At 40.2% G+C, this 26,004-nt stretch overlaps 1 protein-coding gene across 1 annotated transcript; it reads right to left on the bottom strand.

Annotated features, from left to right (window-relative positions):
- Positions 1 to 217: 217 nt before the first annotated feature.
- SLC25A31 (solute carrier family 25 member 31) lies at positions 218 to 25,088 on the bottom strand. The gene is made up of 6 exons (XM_036763679.1): positions 24,851 to 25,088; positions 9,316 to 9,443; positions 7,016 to 7,133; positions 5,196 to 5,350; positions 3,863 to 3,988; positions 218 to 519 (listed from the first exon to the last, which is right to left on the bottom strand). Exons 1-6 carry the CDS (start codon positions 25,086 to 25,088, stop codon positions 322 to 324), a joined length of 963 nt encoding a protein of 320 aa, XP_036619574.1. The 3' UTR covers positions 218 to 321.
- Between the last annotated feature and the right edge of the window lie 916 nt (positions 25,089 to 26,004).

The raw sequence follows: 26,004 nt of genomic DNA on the forward strand, positions 1-26,004 counted from the left end.
GTTATATTAAAAGAACAGCAAATTTGAAAGAAAAATAATTTCACGGATCAGGTTTTAAATGTATATTTTTATTTTTTATAGTAAAAATAAGATTTTTTTATACTGATAGAAACAGTATGTACTAGTGGTGGAAAAAATGCAAAATGTTTCCTGAGAGAGTAAAGAAGCACATAACTATCTGACTGACAGTATTTAAATCCTTGAAAACAGCCAGAGCTTTATTACAGAATTAGTAATCGAAGAAAATACTGATGTGTATGTGTACTGATGATAGCTCAGCAATGTGTGCATCGAGCAAGGAAGCTCAGGACTCAGCGCCAATTACTCTGATGAACCGCCTCCGGCCTCGATATTTAACATCGCTTTGATTTTATCATACAAGACCAGCACCAAGGCACCGCCTGTGCCTCTCAGGACATTGGAGAAGGCTCCTCGGAAGAAAGCTGATGGGCCTTCCTGTCTGTAGATCTTCAAGAAGCAGTCTATGGTCCCACTGTACTGGCGCTCGGCCTCGCCACTCTGCAGCAAAACAAACACCAGTCAGCATTTTCTTGGTAGAAGTTAAAGTCTTGTCTTCAGATATTATCTATGTAGCAATAAGTAATTGTTACAAGAATTATTTGGTTTTCAGTCATGTTAAAAGAAACTAATATGTATTTTTCCCTGAAATATCATTTAACTAAGCTGCTTACCCACAGGCAATTGTAACCTAAATGGGGATCGGCAACTCTTCTCTCCTGCATGCCCTTCTCTCCTTCTGCAGAGTTTCAGGCCCTCGAGACAAAGGCCTGGTTATCCCAGCCTTGGAGGAAACAAGCAGGGCAAAGGAAATTATAATCACAACTTGAATTCATCCTGCTGCTCTTGTGACAGCAGGGCTGGTCTGAAACAGGCATTTCAATACTCTGTGCCTTAACTTTTAGGTGGACCAGGACTCTACAGCACTGGAAACACCCCAGATGTATCTGTTTCTCCCCATTGTGAAGATTTCAAAATACCAAAAAGGAAGTGGGAACAGCTTGGTGGCTCAGTGTAGATAGATAGCTGGGCCTGAAGTCGGGAAGACTCATTTTTTGAATTCAGATCTGGCTTCAACTACTTACTAGCTGTGTGACCCTGAGCAAATCACTTCACCCTGTTTGCCTCAGTTTCCTCATCTGTAAAATGAGTTGGAGAAGGAAATGGCAAACCACCGCAGTATCTTTGCCAGGAAAACCTCAAGTGGGGCCACAGAGAATCAGAGATGACATAACAACAGCGACGACGTCCATGTGCTGGGTGCTCCCCCTCCACGTTTCCACCCTTTTGGTAGCATCGTTTCGCCAGTCACCTAGGCTCAAAGCTTATGTTTTATCCATTTCCTCTCCGGTCTCCTCACTCCTCGCCTTTCTCTGTATCTTTCTCATTCACCTACTGCATCCCTAGTTCCCAGGCTCTCATCTGGACTGTATGAACAGCCAGCCTCCTTAGGTGGTCTCCCTGCATCTTCCTTTGGCCTTTCCTCCAATGCTGTCTTCTAAACGCACAAATCTGGCCCAGTTATGCCTTTGCTCAAAAGCCCTGAATGGCTCCCCACTATTTACTGAATAAATACACATTCCTTGGCCTCGCCTTCCAGATCCTCTAAAGCCTGGGTCCAACTTCTTCCCCCAGATGACTTTCACGCTCCCCTCTTTCATTCACTCTGCACTGCACTCACTCCTCCTTGACCTTGTCCACCCTTCCTGGACAGGCCACGTGGTATCCCCCAGTTCCAGAAGGAATTCCCCACTCACACAGGTCCTTCCTTCCTTCCAAGTCCATGAAGCCTTTCCTGAGCCTTCCCAGCTGACCTCAATCCTCCCTTCCTCACATTCCCCCTTTCAGTCTGCTCCAGCTGCTCTCAGTCACTGAATCAACTTCTAAACAGTGTGGTATCAAAAAGACCTGAATGTAAATCATGTAAACACAGACAGTTATTGCTTTATATAAGTGGAATGGACTGTCCATAGACATCCACATAAAGCGATTTTTACTTTTACGTAATGTGAATTTGCCTGCAGATGTGGGGAAGACAGAGAGGTGGAAGGGAATAGCCCACTGATGGAGAGAGGGGGCCGGGGACAGGGAAGTGAGAACAGGAGGAGAAGCACGCAGGGGCCTCAGAGATGGGTAGAGTGGGGCAAAGGTCTCTTCTCTCAAGTCAAGCCCCTCATTCAGCCCTGGGTGACCTCTTGCTCTCCGCTGGAGGGATAGGAGGGCGGGTGGAGTGGGGGGAGAAGCATAGTACTGTATGGTAATATTAATGGAGATACTTTTTGGAATGTGGATTTCTTCCAGAATTCTTTACATAAGTTGAATCTGCATAACCTAACATGAGAACTGTCAGTAATATAAATCAAAATGTAAACCCAGCATTTGCTAGCTGTGTGACCCCTGAGCCTGTTTCTTCATCTGTAAGATCACCATCAGAATACCTTTCGAACTCTCTCACAGGGTTATTAGGCTCAAGTAAGATCATGCATGCCAGGTTCTCTGCAAACCCCAAGTGCTATATAAATGTCAATTATTATATTATTACGTTAAACAGAAAGATGGAAAGAGTGGTAGCTTTGGAGTCAGAGAACCTGGGTTCAAATCTCAGCTCTGCGACTTGCCCAGGACTGGGACCAGATGACTTCTAAGGTCCTTCCAGCTCTAAATCTAGGTTCTTGCTATTTACATGGGTATATGTTGCTCCTTAGACTGAAAGCCCCCTGAGGGCAGGGCTTTTCATTGATTGATCTTTGTATTCCCAGCAGTTAGCCCAGCTTGGTGAAAAGAAGTGGAGGATGTAGTCCCTGGACCCAGGAGCCCAGAGACTTCCACACTGAGGCTCTCTCTAGCTCTTCTCTCGCCCTCAGGGAGGCTCTTCTTGTCATCACCAGCTCAAACCCAAGGTGGCTCCACCTTCTCCCCTCTGTCTGGTACATAGCCAAGCCCACCAAGCCTTTTGTGTTGCTGATACTACTTCTTCCCCATCCCCGCCGCCATTCTTCCAGGCCCTCACGGCCTCACGCACCCCATTTCTAGCTACTCAGCTTGTCTCTGCCTCTGAGCACGTTTGGTCCAGCAGAGAGAGGGGCCACCCGTTTCTATCTTGGTCACTTTGTGACCAGTAAAGTGGACATTTCCATGCAGACCACAACTCCTGCCTTCTCATTCTGGGACTTTTTGTTCGTCTTCACATCAATGTTCCACAAATTCCACAGAGGCCTTCCTCACATTTTTTTAATACAGCAGAGCACTACCGCAGGATCCCAGCTGTCTTTCTCACTACATGTCCAGCCCGCTGTCTTTTATGATCGGCCTTGTCCCGAATGCCATCTTTTACCCCACTTCTCACACCTGAGTCACTGCTGATTACCTATGGCCACCACGTGTCACACATTTGGGTCATCTGCAATTCTGCTTCTTCCAAATATGGTGCCCTGGTTTTGGCATCAAAGGACCCAGATTCAGGTCACATTCTGTAACCACAGGTGAGTCACTTGGCCAGAGCCTCAGGGCCATCATCAATAATGTGAGGAAAATAATGTTTGCCTTCCCTACATCAGAGGGCTGTTGGAGTCGAGCACCTTGTAAATCTTAAAATAATATCTAAGTGTGAGTTAGCAGGAGGTTTACGAGATCAGAGTCTGCTTCTGTTCGCTTAGTCTTGGATGAAGCACCCTTGAATCCACTGAGAGACTATAAATGCCTGGTTTTGTTTCAGTTTAGGACCAAACTGCCAGGAGACTGGCCTTAGTCAAGCCTACATGACTACTGAAGTGTTTACAACTTTTAAGAACATCTCATCTGTTTAATCTAAATTCATGACAACAACAAAAATAAAGTCAAATACCTGCATCATCATACGTCTCCTGACTGTGTCAAAGGGGTAGGACAGTATTCCAGAGCAGGTAGTCACCACCTGAGCGATGAAAAATGACACAAGGAATGGGACGTCCTTTGGATTTGGTAATAAGCCCTAATGAGGAAAGGAGGTTATAGTCAGCGATGGTTTAATTTCTGAAATATCCTAAATTGCATGTCAAAGGACAAATCTTATAAAATACAAAGGTAAAAAGAAGCCCTCCTCACCCAAACTGCTGACACTGTGAACCTTATAAACCAAGAGGGAAAACAACAGGCGCTTGGAGGCCCAGGTGATTCACAAGCACCTTATTATGGGGTAGGAGGTGCTGAAAACCAGCTGATGCCGGCAGGCGGCAGTGGGTGCCTGTGGAGAGTGGCCCTGAGTTTACTTGCAGCTTTAATGGCACTTGGAGCCAGAGGAAGCAGAGTGGTCAGTGTTCAGGCAGCTGCTGCCGTCACTATCATAAGAAGCAAAGCTATTGGGCTGGTACAAAGGAGGACTGTGCACACAGTGGAGGCCAGATCCTGTAACTTCCACTGAACTGAGGGGAAGAGGCTGCTGGGGGTGCCACTGTGCCCACAGCCTGGGGCCTGGAGGCAGGAGGACTGAGAGCAAATCCAGCCTCAGACACTGATGAGTTGTGGGACCCTGGGCAAGTCACTTAACCTGTTTGTTTCAATTTGTTCATCTGCAAAATGGGAGTCACAATAGCATTTACTGCCTAAGGTTCTCATGAGGATAAAATGAAATGCTCTTTGTAAAGTGCTTTGCAAAGCTTTTTTGTTTGCACACTTCATTGTTATTAAGAAAGGAAATAATAATTACTACTAATAAAAAATAGGCTCCCAGCTTAGCAGAGTGCACTAGAAGCCTAATAAGTAGGTTCAAACCACATAAAGGACAAACCAGCTAATTTTAACTATGCAAAAAGAGGATATTGTGAACAAATTAAACACAGAGATATAATGGGAGGAAAAACTTTATTACAAGCAGCTTCCTCTACGCTTGATCTCTCCTGATACGGACTGACTTGTCTACAAGCCTTTGAGATAAAGTTAGGAAAGGCAAACAGCAGAACAAGAACCTACGATATACTGTATTTTCTCTCTCTCTCTCTTTTTTGTTAAACATTTCCAAATTACATTTCATCCGGTTTGGGCCTGTCTCAGGAGTTCTGTCACCTCTGATTTAGAACATTCTGCTTTGTCTCACTGAAATAGATACTGTTATTCTGACTATGCATACCTAACGAAAGTTCTAAAGTTTAGGTCATCTTAAAAAAAATGAAGTTATTAGAGGAACAAAATGAGAAAATTACCTTAACTGTGTCATAACATCCAAAATAAGAGGCTCGATACACGATGATGCCCTGCACAGAAACACCAAACCCTCGGTACAAACCGGTGACACCATCGGATTTGGCGATCTTGACGAGGCAGTCTCCTAAACCTTTGAACTGCCGCTCTTCAGGACCTACAATGAAGCATATCATTTACTATTCAGCAACACAGAACTTATAATGAGAATTAACCAAATGGCTTTTTAATACTTAATTTATGATGTAAAAGTCCACATCTTGAATTTTGAACTGCAACTTAACAAGCAATTTAATAAAGAAAATGAAAGGATTAGTACATTTAAATTATTTTTATCTAAAATGTTAATAAGTAATAAAATATAACCTAAATTAAGGTGCTAGACAGGAGTAATAAAAAATTACCCTGTTCTCTAACACTATCTAACTTCCTCATTTTGCACATAAGGAAACTAGGATTTGGGTGGTGGTATCATCAAGGGTAAGTGACTTGCCCAAGGTCACCCAAGTAATCAAAGCCAGAAGAGGACTCCGACTCCAAGGCCAGTGACCAACAGATGGTACCACATGCAAGTAAGTGGTATTTGAATTTCAGATGAAGCACCAAATGCTTCTCTTACACTTAGCAAAGCTATTTTTTCCATTAAGTTGGAGATACTTGGCATATAAAAATCACTCTATTAATAAACACAGAATGGATTATTACAAATAAAACCACAAGTACAACCAGCTTGCAGAAGCAGAGAATTGCAAGACCCTAAAAAGGGATATGTAGTGGGTTACATTTTTATTTCTTACAAATTTCAATAGAATTTGTGTAGCTCATTTCTATATCAGTTCTACTATTTTAAAAGGTAAGGACCTCTACTTCCCAAACAAATATTTATAGCAAAACTTGGCGTAAAATAGTTAGTTGTCAAAACACAAATTAGACCTTTACCCAAATACCAGTCTTACGTTACAGAGGGGATATAATTTACAAACCTTCTTACTAAACAAAGAACATATTAAAATAAGTTCAACTCTCTTTAATATGTCTTAATGTTTATTATTTTAAAGAATAGCTTAACAAAATTTATCCACACATTTATTTTAGGTCAAAATTAAAAACTACTGTGTCCTTGGGTATGGACAATTGACAAATTCATTTATGTAGTCATGTAATATTTGCAAGTCAAAATAGAGGAAACGAAATTTGAATAAGGATTTATGGCTTAATATGCTGTAAATTCAGAGTATTTTTAAGATGTCCACAAAATCACTTTAGTTTTTTGATGCTAAAAATTGAAAATTTTCATAATAGGTATTTCTAATTACTAAATGTTAGGTCAATTGGAATATGATTGTAATTCTACTCATGATACATTTGACTTTTCCATTAAATGTATTTGTATGTGTGTGCCTATGTATGTATGTCACATTAAACTCAACTAAATTAATGTCGGAAAATATCATCTAAGTAGATTTGGCCTCCACTAATTCCATTCCCTAATAAATAAATGGATTGCTTTTCACATGGCAACTGGCCTTACCAGACAGGGCTGGAACATCAAAAGAACGTTAGGCCTGGCAAAATGGTACCTTTGTTGATCTTTGTGGTTCATAGTGAATGGATTTTTTAACAACAACAACAACAAAAGCCAGTAAGTTACATAGTGGCATACTAACTTAAGGGAAATCAGTTAAATAAAAGGTTGGGAAGAGACATGTCAAGGAAATACATGACACTGTACCTCTATTGCATTGCCTATATAACTCACCCTCCCTCCCTCCCTCTCTCCCCCCCCACCACAGAACTACTGCAGTCTTCCAAAATGCCTTACCTTTTCCAATATCAACCCCTAATCGAGTTCGGGCAAAATCTAGTGGATAGACTACACACAGGGATGTTGCCCCAGCAGCTCCACCTGAAGCCAGATTAGCCAAAAACCACCTCCAGAACTGAAATATATATTAATGATAAGAAATTAAAACAAGCATTATGAGAAAACTGTTAAATGTGGATTAATAAAAACAAAGTAGATAAGACAAACAACCAAGTTTAACAATTTTAATTTTTCACACAAATGATATTAACATATTATTATATTAGATAATAAACAATATAATAATAATGATAACATAATAGAATTTCTCAAGAGCTTTATCTTATCTCCGTTGGTCTTTACAACATTCCCATGACTCATTTCCTGAGGAGTAAAGAAATTGGTATTGGAGTTTAGACTTCCCTTATTTCCAGATGTATGCTAACGACACTATAAATCATAATTAAAATTTTTACACAATGCTTCTACCAGTTTGCAAAGCTTTTTTCATATATTAACTTCAATTTTACAAAGGTAGTATGTTTGAGGCAGGATCTGACTCCAGTCCCTCCTGACTCCAAGGTCCTGTGCTCAATCCACTACACGATCTAAATTGCCATACACGTCCTTATGTAAATCAAAACCAAGTTCTGTCTCCAAGAAATACTTTCCACACACCTATTACTTTAACATTCCCAAATCTGGACATTAGTAGATTTTTAGCTAAGGGTGGTTACCTGGCCAGAGGGATGGATGCGTGCTCAATGTGAAGTCATAAGAGGGCCTTGGCTCACAGGTTGGCTTGGCCACTTCCTTCCAAGTGGCCTTGGACAAATGACCTACCCTAGGGAACCCACCTAACTCTATGCCTCGGTTCCTTCTTCTGTAAAATTGGAGGATGGACTAGAGAAGACCTCTGAGGTTTCTCTTCCAGATCTAAATCGACGATATCGATGTTTCAAACCATATGCTTCATAGGTTCACTGTCCCAACTTCCATCTACTATTTATAACCTCTCCTTTTCACTAGGCAAATCTGAAAGATTTTAATATATTTTCCCCTGTAGTAATTCTCATTAGCTTTAATATTCTGAGATAATTATGTGTAATACATTCAAGACCTGAAAGAACACTAGGGTGATCTATAATATGAAAGTTTATATATAATGCCATGTGCAGCATGACAAAATGTGGCTTCTTGGTCCTAACAACTTTTCTTTGAAAATTTAAAAATCAAAAATCAGGATGGTTTTATGCATCCAAATCCTGTGATATTAACTCAAAGAGGCATTCCCACCTGATAGGGCTGCCAGGGTGAAGAGCATCATGTTAGTTAGTTACAGTAACTGGGATGGAAGAATAGGGAAACCTCTATTACTCATAAAGAGTTTTAAAAATAACTTTTTTACATAATCTAAAATAAATCTACTCAATTTTTATTTAAATATTTTAACTATAAGAGAATTGCATTTAGGTTTTAAAAATCCACGAACTATTAGAGTTATGTTAGGAGACTCTGAAGATTTGAAATATTATACACATAAATGTTGGTTTAACATTAAGAAGATATAATAAATGCTAGCTATTGTATGTAACAGAGCTAGGGATAGGAGACTGGACTGGTGATTTCTTGATCTAGAGCTGGGGTGGGGAACCTGCAGCCTTGAGTGTGGCCTTTTCACTGAGTCCAAGCTTTAAAGAAAAAATCCTCTTATTAAGTGGTTTGTTTTGTATTCAGTCAAAGGGCCCCACTTGAGGACCCAGAGGGCCACTTGAATCTCTGAGGCCACAGGTTCCCCACCCGAGAACATTTACAGATGAGACAATTCCTTCTGCCACCAGATAAAGGGGAGAGTGCTGATCTTGGAGTAAGGAAGAGCTGAATTCAAATCTTGCCTCAGTCATGCTCTTGGCCTGTTTCCTCATCTGTAAATGGTGATATAGATTTGTGGTTGAGGACCAAATGAGATAAAATATGGAGGCTGCTTTGTAAACCTCCAAGTGGTCTAGAAAAACTAGCCATCATTCTTACTAGAGAGCACTCAGAGGTTAAGTGACTTGTCCAGGGCCACATAGCTAGTCTGTGTCAGAGACCGGACTTGAACCCAGGTCTTCCTGGTGCTGAGGCTGGCTGTCTATTCACCGTACTGCACTGGCACATCGTGCTTATTATATGAATAGCACATAAAAACAAGAGGAATGTGATTGGAGGCAAACCTTGCCTTTTCAGATTTGAGCATTGTCTCCTAAGCGAAGTCTCACATCTAACGAACATATGAAATAGTTTAAAGAATGTTAGGGATACTAAAAGAGAATTACCTGTTTATCTTTGTTAACTCCTGACATGAAAATCTGCTTGTATTTGTCCCGAAAAGCGAAGTTCAGAGCTTGTGTTGGGAAATATCGAATGACATTTGCCAAATTGCCACGCCAGAAACTGAAAAAACCTTGGAAGAGAAATTATTCTAATTATAAATTTATATCATTAATCCCAAAGTCTTGAGAGTGTTCTACATGGATAGCTCAAATGTAATTCTGAGCAATTCTAAAACAAAAATTAAAAATATATCTATTGTTCAATTATATTGAAAAATCCAAAAAGTCTGTAAGCTTGTGGACAGTGCAGTCATCTGAACCAAGGCTTCTTCCACACCCAATGCTGAACCACCACTTGCAATTCCCATAGAGGGGTGTGAGTGCATGTGTGTGTGTATAAAACCAACACATCCATTATTCGGTAGTATGTGAACTGGAAGGGGGCCATGGCATAAAAGTACTTCAATATTCTGCAAGTTATCAGAGAAGTATGTGAGGAAAGGAACTAAACTTTGAAACTGAACACTAAGGTAAACTGAATATGTTGAGAATCGCGCTGATCATATATAATGGCTTTTGTCCCATTTCCCACTTGGAAGAGAAGGAAGTGGGAAAGGAAACTCTTCCCTTTTTTTTTAATTTAAAAATTTTTAATGGTTATTGATATTTTTTGTTTTTATATCAGTTTCATCTCACCCTTGTCTCCCAAGATACACCTCTCCTCTGACCCTCCTCCCACAGGGTCCCCCTTAAAAGGCCAGTAAGAGTAATCAGGCAGTGTGCCACACCGAGGGCCTGCAGCCTTCTAAGAGGGAAGGGCAGTTCTTCCTCATCTCTGCTCAGGGGCCAAGCTTGGGCATTATCATTTCACAGCATTCAGTTGGGGGTTTTCTTTTTATTGGTATTTTTTGTGCTTATGTGGCTGTAGTCTCTGTGTATGCTCTGTTCCTGGTTCTGCTTACTTCACAGTGAGTAAGAGAAGTCTCCCCAGACTTGTCTGTATTCTTCCTTAAAACACCAGATAAAAGTGACCATTCCCATATACAAAGCAGAACAGAAAAGTCGACATGAAATCGTGAATGTCCATTCAGCTTATTTTCTTTTTGGCAACCCTACTGCTGTATCGTCTCTCCAACTTACAAACAAAAGAAAACAAAAAACAGAACAGAAAAACAAAATCCCTCTAGGAAATATTCTGAGATGATACAACCCTTCCTGATTAGTCCCTTCGAGTCAGTCCACATATGAAAGCACTTAGCAAGAACTCAGCGTAGGCCAGCAGAGGGGAGATGAGGACCAGCGTTCCACAGAACTGCTCAGAAGGGGAAGGATGCCCGGGGTCATACTTTGGTCTGGGAAGTCCCTGGAAGGGCAGGTGAGCAGCTGATTCATGGGCCTTTCCAGAGTCAGTCAATCAACATTTATTAAGCCTATACATACCGGGCACTGCACTAGGCCCTGTAGACACTTTTTTTCTAGGAATTGAAGGAAGCCAGGAGGCATTCAACTGCCAGTGAAAAGCTTCTTTCTTCGGCCCTAATGTTTCCTGCCCTGACCAAAGGGAAGTGATTCTGCAAAATGGATATTTCTAGCTACCTGGTAGGTAGGTCAAGGGCTCAAGCTCATGATCTAAGCACTGGCCCAGAGGAGATGGGAGGGGAAAACACCCTGGAGAAGATGGGCATCCTTCAGTGAAGGACTAAGCAAAGTTCTGGGCATTAATTCCAATAGTGGTGTTCTGATACAGAAATACACAGTCTCATTTTCAGAGGGTCACAGGATTTTAAGAGATAGAAGGGGCTTTAGAGAATTGGTACAACTCACTCATATTCTGGATGAGGAATTGGGGGAAGCCCATCATAACCTGGTCCTCACCCCCTTTCCAGTCTTTTTACACTTTGCTCCTGACCCAGTGACAGGCCTCCCGGCCATTCCACAAACGACACCCCCTCTACCTCCTGGCCTTTCCCAACTCCTCTTAATTCTAGTGCCTTCCCCCTCTCTGATTTGCACACAGTTGTCTGCTGCCCGTTTTCCCTATTTTCCCCATTAGACTGTGAGCTCCTTAAAATGAGGGATGGCCTTTTGTCTTTCTTTGTATTCCCAGGGCTCAGGAGACTGTCTGGTACATAGTAGGTGCTTAATAAATGTTTACTGCCGAACGGATCCAAACTCCCATAGCTTCTAAGTGGCCAAGTCAGTCAAAGCAATGCTACTAACACCCTAAAACTACACGCTCATTTGGGAATCATGAGGGAACACACCAGAATGGACCTCTAGATAGGAAAGGATAGTGTGTGGGTCCTAGGATCAATTGAGAAAGCCTCAGGGAGACAGATTAACAAGCTGAGTTCTAATTAGACCCAATTAGGCTGGGCATAACTTTCTATAGGTACTTCTAATTAGAGAACCAGAGTATAATATAATTTCTGAATATACAGGCTCTTTCTCTTTGTAAGTATTCTTATTTAAAAAATATGGCCTGGATATAGTAAAAGAATAAGAGATGTGATACCAAAATCTGCACCAACCAAGAAAAGGGGGAAACAACTTGGTTTGTGTGTGTGTGTGTGTGGGGGGGAGTGGGAGACACAGAAGAAAGTAATGAAGAATCCTTGTATAAGGCCTCTATTTTTCTTGCTTTCTCAGTAAGAGGGGGAGAGGGAGCAGCAAATATGTGAAATGTACCTAGCCCAGAAAGACCAATGATAAAGACAACTGAAAAGCAATACAAGGAGGCTCCTCCATCCAATCCAGAGCTGCACAGAAAGACAGGCAGAGAGAGGAGGAGCAGCTCAGGTGCACTCCGAGTCCTCCAGAGGCCCCGCCAGAGGCGGTGGGCAAAGAGCGCTCCCACAAAGCATCCAGTGCTCTCAACATGATGCTCACAAAGGAGCTGGAGCTCTAGTAATGGGGGAGAGGAAGGCAGATCCCAGCCCCCTAGCACTGCAGAGACACAAAGCTGGACACTTTTCAGAGGCACTGGGAGCCATAGCAAGACCCAGTGCCAAGTCAGTACTTGAGGGGCAGTGGAGGGAGGGGGCACGGCAGTAGAGGCCGGAAACCTCTGTGGACCTTGCTGTAGTGGACCCTCAGCAAGAGGAGCTTCGGACTAAGGGCCAGTCAGCCCCTCCATATGAGAAATGAGGGCCCGAAGACTAAGGGCAGTACCCACCCCAGCCAAGAGGGCGAGAGCAGTTCAAGTACAAAGCGCCAAACCAAGATTTAAGGCTGAAACCAAATGCAATATGGACCAAGAGAAAGCCAAGAGGGAAACCAAGAAAAGAGTATCGCCACACTAAGTCTAAGCCAAGTCTCACAGGAGACCAAAAAAGGCTTGGTTCCAAGGACTACAAAAACTGTTGGAAAAAAGAAAGAAATTCAATTATAAGTAAAATTAAGAGTTCAAGAAGAAAAATGGAAAGAAGCTTAGAAAAGAAATAGCTTAGGAAGGAAGGCAGAAAAACTTATCAATGTAGTAAACACCTTGAAAAACAGAACGTTTTAAAAAGAACTTAATGACTCCACGAAACAACAAGAAATATTTGCACAAAATCCAAAAACTGAAAAAAACCCTACAACTTAGAATAAACTCTAAGTTATCTACAAACAAAAACAAATGAACTGAAAAACAGGTCGAGGAAAGAAAATTTAAGAGTCATCAGGCTCCCTGAAATGCTTTACCAAACAAAAACCTTGGACACCATAGTTCAAGAAATCATTAAAGGCAACTGACTGGATTGATTAGAATCAGAGGGCTGCGTGAGAAGAGAAAGAATCTGCTGAAAAGAGTATCAAACTGAAAACACCCAGGAGGTCACAGCTAAGATCCAGAATTTTCAAGTCAATTAATAAATACTAAAGGAGCACCTTACCAGTATCCACTGGAAGGAAATACTCCAGCAACAACTTACAAAAACAAATGTAATCCTACAGAAGAAAAAAAAATTAATTGTAAGAAGCAGAGATTATCTTCTTTCAAGCATTCCTAAAGAGCAAAGAAGAGTAGAAACTCTGAAATATAAGCACAGAATCAATAAAAACACAGATAATTTAATCTGCTACTAGGTCTATTCCTAGAGATGATTAGGCAAAGAGGAAAAGAACCTATATAATATTTATAGCAGCTCTCTTTGTGGTGGAAAAGAACTGGAAACTGCGGGGACGCCCAACAATTGGGGAATGGCTGACCAAATTGCAGTATGTGATCGCGATATAATACTATTATGCTATGAGAAATAATGAGTTCAATAACTTTAGGAAGACATGGAAGGACTTGCACAAACAATGAAGAGTGAAATGAGCAGAACCATGACAATGCTATATACAGTAATAGCAATATTATTTTAAGAACAACTTTGAGCGAATAAGTCATTTTGACCATTATAAATACCTAAATTAACTACAAAGGACATATGAAGGAACGTGCTATCTGCATTCAGAGAAAGAAGTGATAAAGAGAAGTATGTGTAGAATGATTTTACACACATACACACACACACACATCCCCCTACACATATTTATATCTAATGGTAGATATCTCTGTGTGTATGTGGAAGAATAAAAGTAATTTACATGAAAGCTTTATTATATATCTAAAAGGAAAAGCAAATTATACATAATAGATTTTCAGTTCCATGTGCAATCATCTTTTTTATTATACTATGTTATAGGAATGCTTGTTTTATTCCATAAGTTAGAAAATAAATAAATAAAACTCCAAAACAATGGGTCAAAGAACAAAAAAATTAGCAACAACAGATAATTAGAGAAAATGACAACAATGAGATGACACATATACCAAAACTTTTGGGAGAAAGTCAAAGTCAAATGTTAAATAGGGAAAAATTTATATCTCTAAGTAGGTTCATCACAAAAGGAGAGAAAGAACAAATCAATGAATAGGGTATGGAATTTAAAAATTTTAAAAAGCAAAAGCATTTTAAAAAATCCCCAAGCAAGAAAATAGAAAATTTAAAAATCAAAGCATTTATCAAACTATGAGCTGTTTCTTTTAATGATAATATAAATTAGATAAAATTTGATATTAAAATGTTAACATCAAAAATGAAAGTCATGACAAATTAAGATAAAACAAGGAAAATTGTTACAAACTATACTGCCAATTATACACTGTTAACTTCAACAAAATGGACGAATATTTATAAAATATAAAATACCTAGATTACCAGAACAAAGTGATAAGGAATTTATACAACCCAAATGGCAACAAAAATTGAAAAATTCATAAGGAAGCCCCTCCCAAAGGAAAAAACTACCAGAACCAAGGTGTATCAACAAATATATCATATCAAATAATAATAGAATAATTCATAGAAGAATAGATAAGAAAAAGAATAGAATAATAATAAAGAATAATTCCATAATTATATAAATTGTTTGCACACTTAAGAAGAGGTCCTACCAAACTCTCTCTAGCATATAGATTTAGTAATAATTCCTGAACCAGGAAGACATGAGACAAAGAAACCCACAGACTGGTATCTCTAATGAGTATCAACACAAAATTAATCAAAAATTTGTAAAGAGGCTATATAAAAACAAACTAAAGAGATATTATACCCTATGACCAGGATTGATTTATACCAGTGATACAGAACTTGGGAAAATGATAAACATTGTGGGCAGTTAGATGGACAGCCTACAGGACCTGGAGTCAGGAAGACTCATCTTCCAGTGATCAATCAGTATTTAGTAACAGTGGTAGAGAGGGGCTCTTCTCATTCAGAAAAATTCAGTCTTGGCTATCACCTCAAAAAATTATAATAAAACGTTTTTCCCCTCTTCTTTTCTTGTTTTGACATGATGGGCATGTACTACTAACAAAAAAATAATAAAATTTTGCAAGGCATCTTCATGCATGGCACTGTGGAGTTTTAAAACTGCATCACTATGCTTTTAAAGCACTGAATCCAAGTACTTGACTTCTGTTGTAGCTTGAAAACAGCCACAGACAATCTGTAAATTAATGAGCATGGCTGTCTTCCAGTAAAACTTTATTTATGGCCACTGAAATTTCAATTTATGTAATTTTCACATGTCATGAAACCTTCTTTTGATTTCTTAAAACCTTTTTTTAAAGAAAATTACTTTATTCTGAACTTAAGAAATAAAACAAGCATTTTGATAAAGTGGAAGAGAAAAATTGAGGATTACACTTGAAATTACAGTTCCCTTATGTACAACTTACTATTCCTTTCAAACATGATTTTCCTCCCAATCATTAAAACAATTAAAAATCATTCTTAGCTTGTGGGCTGCACAAAAACAGGCAGCAGGTCAGAACTATCCTCCAGGTGCTAGTGTCCCAACCCCTGCTCTGTTGTTGTTCAGTCATATCTGAATCTTTGTGATCCCATTTGGGGTTTTCTTGGCAGAGATATTGCCGTGGTTTGCCATTTCCTTCTCCAGCTCATTGTACAGATGAGGAAACTGCAGCAAACAGGTGAAGTGGCTTGCCCAGGGTCACATAGCTAGTATGTGTCCGAGGTTGGATTTGGACTTAAGTCTTCTTGATTTGACTCCAAGCTTGGCACTCTATCTACTGTGCCATCTAACTGCCCAATCCCTGCTACTGACCATTGTTGCCAAAATCCCTAATGAGCACTGGCAAAAAAAATGTTAAATAAAACATTAGCAAAGAGGCTACAGCAAGATATAAAAAGATAAGTGCCATGACCCGGTCGTATTTTTCACCAGGAATGCAGGGTTGGTTCAATATTAGGAAACTATAGACACAATTGGCCATATTAATAATGGTATATTGATAGTGGTCTGCTGGATAAAGCATTGGGCCTGGAGTCATTTGTTAGTCCTGTGTTTAAATGTGGCCTCAGCACTTGAAAGTTGAAGGCTCATGGGCAAGTCATTTAGCTTCTGTCTGCTTCAACTTCCTAAACTGCAAAATGGGAATAACAACAACATTCACCACTCAGAGTTGCTGTAAGGAGCAAATGACATAATATTTGTAAAAAATGCTTCGCACAAAAGGCCTGACACATAGTAGGGCTTAATAAATACATATTCTATTCCCCTAATAACCAAAATCCTACGATTATGCCAGAAGGTGCAGAAAAAGCATCCGTCAAATTATAAACATTTGTTATAACCAAAAAAGTGGGAAAATATAATAAAGGGACCTCCTTAATCCGCCTAAAACAAAGTACCAGCACACCAATCAAATTAGTACGGGGACGTTTTACAGAACTTCATGAAATGATAACAAAATTCATTTGGAAAAACAAGAGAGCTAGAATGTTGATGAAAAGAAGTTAGGACAAAGGGTCGTGTGAGCAGCACTTCTAGACCTTGAACTATATTACTAAGCAAAGGTCATCAAAACCATCTGATATTGGTTAAAGAATAGACAGGTCAATGAAACAGACTAGACAAAGGAGACTCAGAAATAATAGAACTCAGTAACCCAGCATTTGATAAAGTAGAAAACAAACTGTCTAAGAAAAAATCTCTGATAAAAACTGCTGGGAAAACTGGAGAGCAGTCTGGCAGAAACTGGGCTTGGACCAACATCTTACATCATATCCCACAATCCACTGTGAATGGATACATGACCTTTAAAGATTATACTACATAAAAAATGAGAAGATAAGCAGGTGATAAATCTCTCACTGCTATGGGTAGGAGATGTATTCTTAACCAAACAAGAGATAGAGGTAGTAATTAGATAACTGAGTATTTGAAACCAAAAAGCTTCTACATAGACAAAATTAATGCACCTAGGATAAAAAGGGAAGTGGTTGAAGAGGAAAAAAAAGCTTTGTATCAAATTTCTCTGATAAAGGTTTGGTATTTAGGACATACAATTTCTATATGCACATATGTGTATATATATATATATGCACATATACATGGTATATGCACACACATATATGAGATTAATAGTTATTCCCCAATGGAAAAGTGGTCAAAGGATATTAACAGTGTTCAAAAGGACTGAAAAGTATTCACAATCATATGAAAAAATGCTCCAAATCCCTATTAATAGGAGAAATGGAAAACAAAACAACCCTGAGGTTTTCCAACAAACCCTCCAAACTGGCAAAAATAATAAGAAAAAATGACAATAGTCAATGTTGGAGGGGTTGTGGAATGACAGGCACACTAATACACTGTAGAGCTGAGAAATAATAGTAAAGCCATTTTGGAAAGCAATTTGGAATTAAGCCAATAAAGTGACTAAAATATCCATACCCTTTGAACCAGAGCCATTGATAAGAAGAAAATTCCCATATACTCCAAAATAACTAAGAATTGGAAACAAAGTACATGCTTGTCAATTAGGGAATGGCTAAACAAACTGTGGTATGAATTTAATGGAATATTATTGTGGTATAAGAAATAATATGTGATGGATACAGGGAAGCATGGAGATAGCTTTCTGGCAGGGGTAGGAAGAGGGATACTAGGGATTATTATGATGATGAAATTAACAGAGGATATAATAAATTTACCCTCCAAAAAATCTAAGAACTAGCATTATATAATCTAAGTACTAGCATTTCATGTGATGGGGATAAATCAGAGGTTTTTCCAGCAAGATCAGAGTTAAACAAGGATGTCTATTTGTACCACTACTGTTTGACATATTGCTAATCTATTAGCTATTGCAATAAGAAAAAAAATTGAAAATACACGAAGGCAAAGAGGAAACCAGACTATAACTTTTGCAGTTGATTTGATGGTTTACTTAGAAAATCCTAGAGTCAACTAAAACATTGATTGAAACAATTTCAGTAAAGTTGTAGGATATAAAATAAATCCACATAAATAATCAGCATTTTTGTATGTTATCAGCAAAACTCAGCAGGAAGTGATAGAGAAATTCCACTTACAATAACTATAGATGTATAAAATATTTGGGAATCTAAATCATAGGCTCTTTATGCAGCAGTTTTAATTAGCCATCCCAGAACAGTGCTTAAAATACAGAAAGAAAATGGGCTGTGAATAGCTAAAACAGGTGACAGAAAATGCATCCAAGGGTCATGCCTTTTACTCAAAGCAGTCACTCAGGTTCTCCATCTCAGAGCCATATTACTTTGGCTTTACACACAGTTCTAATTTGTGCAGTTACTGAAAAGCAAACAGCAGCAAATCACCACCTGGGGAGTGGCTACTAGAGAAGGACATTTAAAGCAACAAGACAGAGCAGAGACAATGAAGAAAGGGTGGGATATTATGTTCTTAAGAATGGCTCTTGGTCATCCAGAAAAGGTTACATATTCACAAACTGTGATTAAGGAAGCGTATCACATTTTAGAAAGTTTCCATCCAAAATGGTTTAAATAATAACAATAAAAACAAAGACTATATTCAAAGAGAGAATTTTCAAACATGGAGAAAATTCCCTCACTTACTTATAGTTATCAGATAAATGCAGAAGATTATTTAATCTTTCTGACAGAACCATAAAATTCTAGAATTACAAAAAACCCCCAAACAAACCTTAGAGCAGGTAGTTGTTGTTTTTTTTGGTGGGGGGAGGAGGAGGGTCCATAGGTCCCTTTGGCAACTTTATAGAGGCCTTTTTCAGAATATATAGACCCCCTTTGCAGAATAAAATTTTTCAGTGCATAAAACAAACTGTATTTTATATATAATGTGCATGGAAAATATATGGTATATAAATTAAATAATTAAAGGACAGGCTAATAAAATTGTGGAATAAATAGTAAAACTATAACACTGGGAGACCATACTCTTTTCAGACTTGGACAAATCTAACCAAAAGATAAACATGAAAGATGTTAAGGGCTTGAAAAAACTTTAAAAAAAATTGAGCATGGATCTACAGTAATTACTGTATGGGAATAAAAAGGAGAATAACTATTTCTTAGCTATTATGAAACCTTCACTAAAATTGACCATGTGTTAAGGCACAACAATCTCATAAACATAGAAAAGCAGAAATATTACATGCATCTTCTAACCAGGATTCAATAAAATTACATTGAATAAAGGGCCTTTGAAGCATAGATGAAAAACTAAGTGAAAACTAAATAACTTAATCTTAAAGAATGGGTGAGTCAAAGAACAAATCATAGAAATAATCAATAATTTCACTGAAGATATAACGATGAGACAATATACCAAAATTTGTGGGATACAGCCAAAGCAGTACTTAGGGGAAATTTTGTTTCTCTAAATGCTTACATCAAATAAAAGACAGAAAGAGAAAATTAACAAACTGGACATGCAACTTAAGGTTGGCTTTTATAGCTAACCCTTCCCCCCAACAAATTAAAAGCTCCTAATTAAACATTAAAATTGAAATCTTGACAAATCAAAGGAGAGATTAACAACACTGAAAGTTTAAAAAACTCACCGAACTAAAAAATAAAACTAGAAGCTGTTGGGAAAAATAAATTAAGAGAGATAAACCATTGGCTAATTTGACTTTAAAAAAAGAAAGAAAATCAAATTACCAGTATCAAATATGAAAAAAGATGAATTCACAACCAATGAAGTTAAAATAAAAGCCACTATTAGGAACTATTTTGCCCAATTAAATGCACATATTTTAGATAAACTATTAGCAAGTATTCTACAACGATGTATTAGAAAGATTATACACTATGACTAGGATGGTTGTATACCAGGAATATAGAATAGATTCATCATAAATATAACTACAAATAGATAAACCATTTTAATATAACCCATAGAAACCATGATATGAAGAGTTGCTGAAAAGAATTCTGATAAAATCCAACACTTGAAAAACTTTCCTTGAAAAACTCTCGAAATTATAGGAATAAAGGAGCCTTTCCTTTATGTTGTAAATAATATTTATCTGAATCCAATCACAAACATGTGTAATGGAGAAAAGCGAGGGGTGTTTCTGTTAAGATCATCACATTCTGTTTAACGCAGTGCTAGAAATGCCAGCTGTAGCAATAAGACAACAAAAGGAAATGAAAGCAATACACAGAGGCAAGGAGGAAACAAAACAATCACTTTGCAGATGATACATATGATAGTGTGCTTAAAGAATCCAGGAGTCAACTAAAATTAATTAAAATAATTAATAACCAGAGCAAAGTTGCAGGATATAAGATGAATCTACATAAATTATCAGCATTCTCCTGGAAAATCAACCAAACTACTGAAGCCATAAAATATTTGGGAGTATAGACCCAGATTTACTGAGGAACTATATCTAAGTATAAAACTTTATTTGTAGAAATAAAAATGGACTTAAACAATTGGAGAAACATTAATTCCTTGTGGGTAGCCAACATAATAAAAATGACGATAATACCAAAATGAATTTACTCAGTGCTGTGACGATCAAACTCCCAGATCAGTACCTTAGAGATGTAGAAAACCCAACTATCAAACTGACATGGAGGAACAAAATGTCTAGAATCTCAAAGGAAATAATGAAAAATAGTGGGAAGGAAGTAGGTCTCTATTAGTCCTAGTCATTATTTATTAGTATTAGTCTCAAATCATACTAAAAAGCAGTCATCATTAAAATAATTTGGTGCTAGTAAAACAAAGAACAAACCAGGCTGATCCATGGAACAGATCAGGTGCACAACCTACACAGGCACACACAGTAGCATTGTGTTAACAAATCCAAACACCCCAGTCAACGAAGGAAGGACTCACTCTGACAAAAACCGCTGCGAAAACACCTCTCAACCAGAAATTACCATACCCTGTGACCAAGCTGTACCACTACTAAAGCAATGAAAGAAAGGAAAAGGGTCATCTGTACCAAAAAAAAAAAAAATTAAAGCAGCTCTTTCTGTAGCAACCAAAAATTGAAAACCAGGAAAGTGTGTCCTCTGTTGGAGAAGTGCTAAAAGGGATGGGGAGCCTGTGGCCTCGAGGCCACATGTGGCCCTCTGGGTCCTCAAGTGTGGCCCTCTGACTGAATCCAAACTTCACAGAACAAATCCCCTTAATAAAAGATTTGTTCTGTAAAACTTAGACTCAGTCAAAAGGCCACACCCAAGGACCAAGAAGGCCACAGGTTCTCCACCCCTGACTGCTAACCTAACTGTGGTATGTGAATATAATGGGATATTATTATGTCATAGGAAATAAATGAAATGGACAATTCATAGGGAACTGGGAAAACCTTTATAAGCTGATGCGGAGCAAAGACAGCAGAAGTAAGAGAACAATTTGGGTAAGAACAACATTAAAGAAAAAACACCTTTGAAAGTCTTTAGAACTCTGATTAATGCAATGATGAAACAAAAGTCCAAAGAATGAAAATGAAACGCGTCTCAACAAGTGATGAACTTAAAACTTGTGACAAATCATACATTTTTGGACATGGCTAATGGGGGAATTTGTTTTGCTTAGATTGTTAAGATCTGTATGGAGGGTTTTGTTTATTTAACTACTCAAAGGTGGCTGGGGAAAATAAAAATAATAAACAACAGAAAAAAACCTTTTATTTGCATACAATACACAGGAGACAAAATATATTGAAATATTATTAATACAATATTAAAAGAACAAGTTTACTGACCCCAGATTAAGAACTGTGGCCTTACAGCCTATTTAATCTAACCACCTTATTTTTCACACAAGGAAAAGGAAGCCTAATAAAATTAAGCAGCTCTCAGGTTGTCTTTCCAATACACCACACCGCATACTTTTTTGTATCTATCTCTGTGAAATGAAGGGGTTGGTCTAGAGGCTTTGAAGGACCCTTTAAGAAAAAAAGTACTTGGTTTAGAATCTGAGGATCTGGGTTTGAATCCTTGCTTTGTCACTGTGTGAACCTGGGCAAGTCACCACCCCGCCCAGTCTATCTAGCTCTGGGCCTTCGCTTACTTACAAAGGAGGGGGGTTGGACCTTCTAGCTTTCTATTTGGAAGACCTGGATTGCAGACTTGTGCTTACACTTTCTGCACCTACCACTTACTACAAACCTCCTCTTTTCTCCTCAAGCTTCCTATCCGCACCCACATTCTTAACTGAGAACCTCACTTAATCTCATACTTTACTGGGAAAATTAAGGCCATTCACCAAGAACCCTACATCCCAGCCCCTCCTGTCTTCTCCAGCAGACTGCCCCTGCCATCTCTGGAATTTTCACTCCCTCCCTATTTTTCTGCTGGTTACTGACCTGCTACCTACAAACACAGTGGTCTCCTCCTTCCTCTAAAAACCCTTATGAGGATTCTATCATGCTTCGCTTCTCAGGTAAACGCCTTGAAAAAGTCATCTATGATCGGTGTACATCCACTTAATAAGCCTTCTGACCTCCTCAATGTCCCCTTAATGGACGAGCGTACAGGCCTCTTCTCTGTCCTAGTCCCTCTCACCCTCTCTCGGCAGCATGGGATCCAGATAACCACCTTCTCCTCTCCGCTTCCCGGGGCTATGATTGCTCTGGGATCCCTCTGATCAATTCTCTTCCTCCTCCTCCCTCTTCATTCATCTCATGGCCACTCAGGACACTCTTGTCTGGGCCCCCTTCTCTTTACACTCTTCTGTCAGCTCCTACAGGGTCAATGATCATCTCCTATCAGAAGATAGGTGGTCCCAATCCTGAGCTCCAGGCCCGAATCAACAACCCCTCATTGGACATTTCGAGCTGTATGTTCCTGGAGTCATCTGAAGCTCACAATGTCCAAAGCACAACTCATCATCTCTCCCTGCAAACCACCTCTCTTCCAAACACTGTCCAGGGCATCACCCTCCTCCGTTAGTCACTTGGGTTCAAAACCTCAGTCAGGCAGTGAGGTAGCAAAGTAAGCAGAACGCAGAACTTTTAGTCTTGAAGACCTGAGTTCAAATTCTGCCTTGGATACCCCTCCAAACTCTCCTCCACTCAGCTGCCAATGTGATCTTCCTCAAGAGTTGAGATGCATCACCCCTTTACTCGATAAACTCCAGACTCCTTAGAACTTTTACCATCAGATATAAAGTCTTCTATGTAGCATTGCTACGTCTTCACAAACCGGACCCTCCCTCCCTTGCCAGGCTTACCTGACTCCCTCCATGTACTTTCTGACATAATAACACCAGCCTTCTTGCTGATCGTCACATTCAATGATCCATCTCCAGTTTATAAGCCTTTGCCCTGAATGTCCCCCAGGCCTGCAAGGCTCTCCCTCCTCACCTTGGCCTCTCAGAAGCCCTGACTTCAAGGCTCGGCTCAATGCACACCTTCTGCCAAAGGCCTTTCTGGGTGCCCTCCCCCTCTTCCATGCAGGGCCTTTCCCTCTCTGGCTACCTTTCAAATACAAGTACCTTTTTATTTACGTATCTGCTGTTGTTTGGTTGTGTCTGATTCTTACGTGACATGGACAAAATCCAAGGGGTTTTCTTGGCAGAGATACTGGAGTGCTTCTCCAGCTCACTTTACAGACGAGGAAACTGATGTGAATGGGGTCGAGTGACTGGCCCAGGGTCACCAAGCTCGGATTTAAGGCTCGATTTAAACTCAGATCTTCCTAACTCCAGGCCCAGCGCTCTATCCTGAGCCACCCTGCGGCCCTCAGAAAGTATAGGTCCCTAGGACCCCAAGCTTGCTCCCCATTCCTGGGCTTGGGCTAGATTATCCAGGTGGTCTCTTCCAGATGAAACATTCAATGGGCTGCTACTGCTCTTTCTCCCAAATTACCTAGTTTTTAACTACTTTGCATGTATTTGTATTTATCCACTTTTATTGCCAAGAATTCACTGAACTTCCTACCCTCTGCCTCAAGGATCACAAGACATAAAAAGAGATTTTATGTATACAGAGATTTTCTGTAGATACATATATAGAGAGGGAGATACACACACACATATAGATTTATGCATATAGAGATTATATATAGATACAGAGAGATAGGGAGATATACACATATATGCATACATATAAAAAGAGATTTTATGTATATAGAGAGTATATATAGATATACATTAAGAGAGGTAGGAAGATACACACACACATATATAAAGATTTATGCATACAGAGATTATATACAGATACATAGATACGGAGATATACACATACACATATATACCTACACATACACATAAAAATATATTTTAGGTATATAGAGATTATATGTAGATACATATAGAGACAGGAAGATACACACACATATACATATACACACATATAAAGAGATTTATGCATAGAGATTACATAGATACATAGAGAGATAGGGAGATATACACAAATACACACGTATGTAAAAAGAGATTTTATGTATATATAGATTATATATATATATGTACACACATATACGCATATATAGAAAAAGAGATTTCATGTATGTAGAGATTAAATAGAGATATATAGCGTGTAGCGGTAAAAAAGGGGGACTGAGGTAGGTGCCCAACCGGAGGAACCTGCGGGATCACGAGAGATGACAAATGTGAGAAATTCAGAGAAACACAACCACGCGACCACGAGAAGATGCACGATAATGTAAGCAGAACCAATGGAAATTGACAAGGACACCGAGGCTGGCCCCGTCTCCGGCCCCCTCCCCACCTCCCTCCCGCGGTGCCCCTCCCCCGCCCCGGGCCGTACCCTGCTCCCGCGGGATGCGCACGAGGCAGTCCATGATGCCCTTGTACTGCGCCTCGGGGCTGATCTGCTTGGACGACGCCTGCACCTGCAGTAGCAGCTTCACTCGCTCGATGGGCGCCACGGCCGTCTTGGACACGGCGGCCGCGACGCCGCCCACCAGGAGGTCCCTGCCGAAGGATGCCAGGTCCAGCAGTTTCTGCTTCTCGGGCTCGCCTTGGCCCTTGCGCTTGGCCACCATGGCTCGGGGGAGATCCGGGGCTTTGGGGCGAGCCGGGCTGTGGAGGAGAGGAGGAAAACGGCCTCTGCCGGGGCTTCGTTCGGGCGGGGAGGCGCACGCTGCGGCGAGAGAGAGCCGCGCAGACGCACAATGCAGTCTGGACGCGCCGCCGCGCAGTCCTCTCCAACCGCTCGCCTCGCTCAGGCGTCGCGGAGCCACGTGGCTGGCCGCTCTGCACGCATGACCCGGCGGCCTATTCAGCGCAGGCGGGATGGTACCCGTGGGCGTGTTATCTTTTTCTGCGCGAGGACGGCTCGAGCTGGGCCCGTGCAGGAGGCCCTGCGCAGGTGCGACTGAGGCGTGCAGGCATGCGGGGGGCGGGAGGTGCCATGGCGGGGTCGGGGGGTGTCGATTCTTAGGAACAAAGAGGCAGTCCAGCCCTTTTTTTGACAAGGGGTAGGGGAAAACCTGAAGGGCTTCTAAAGCGCCGGTGGTAAATATTTAACAACCTCCCCCCTCCCCGCACTTACCCCAAGCACACACCGGCAGTTACACTTTCTTAAGTCCAACCTGTGATACCTGAGCAGCCAGCTATTGCTAAAAAAAAAACAAACCCTGCCCCAGCCCCTGACTAATAGGGGTTCCTGCCATTCGAGGTTAAGCAGGTGTCCTTGGCCCCGTGACCGGTCTGCGGAGTATTGACTGGCTGGCCAGGGGAGGGGCCTGATGCTAGTGACCTCTGTTTGTTTGCTGAGCGAGCTGGCTGAGAGACTGTCTCTATCTTGTGTCCACAAAGCCAGCTGGAGCGTCTGCCTGTGGCCTTGAAGGAGGAAGGCCTCAGCCCCAGCCGTTCTCTTCTATTCCTTATTCTTATCCTATGTTGTGGGATGTAAACGACAAATTGGACGGAGAGATCCTGGGTTGTAATTCAGTTGAC

Source organism: Trichosurus vulpecula, chromosome 6, assembly GCF_011100635.1.
Source record: "Trichosurus vulpecula isolate mTriVul1 chromosome 6, mTriVul1.pri, whole genome shotgun sequence".
Lineage (NCBI taxonomy): Eukaryota > Metazoa > Chordata > Mammalia > Diprotodontia > Phalangeridae > Trichosurus > Trichosurus vulpecula.

What these genes read in the sequence shown, in the direction of transcription:
- SLC25A31 (XM_036763679.1), bottom strand. Translation starts at nt 25,088, where the DNA reads ATGGTGGCCAAGCGCAAGGGCCAAGGCGAGCCCGAGAAGCAGAAACTG. An exon ending in GAGTTAACAAAGATAAACAG is followed by an intron (nt 7,134 to 9,315) that starts GTAATTCTCTTT and finishes TATATATTTCAG; the next exon opens with TTCTGGAGGTGGTTTTTGGC. An exon ending in GGAGACGTATGATGATGCAG is followed by an intron (nt 520 to 3,862) that starts GTATTTGACTTT and finishes GTTTTGCTGCAG; the next exon opens with AGTGGCGAGGCCGAGCGCCA.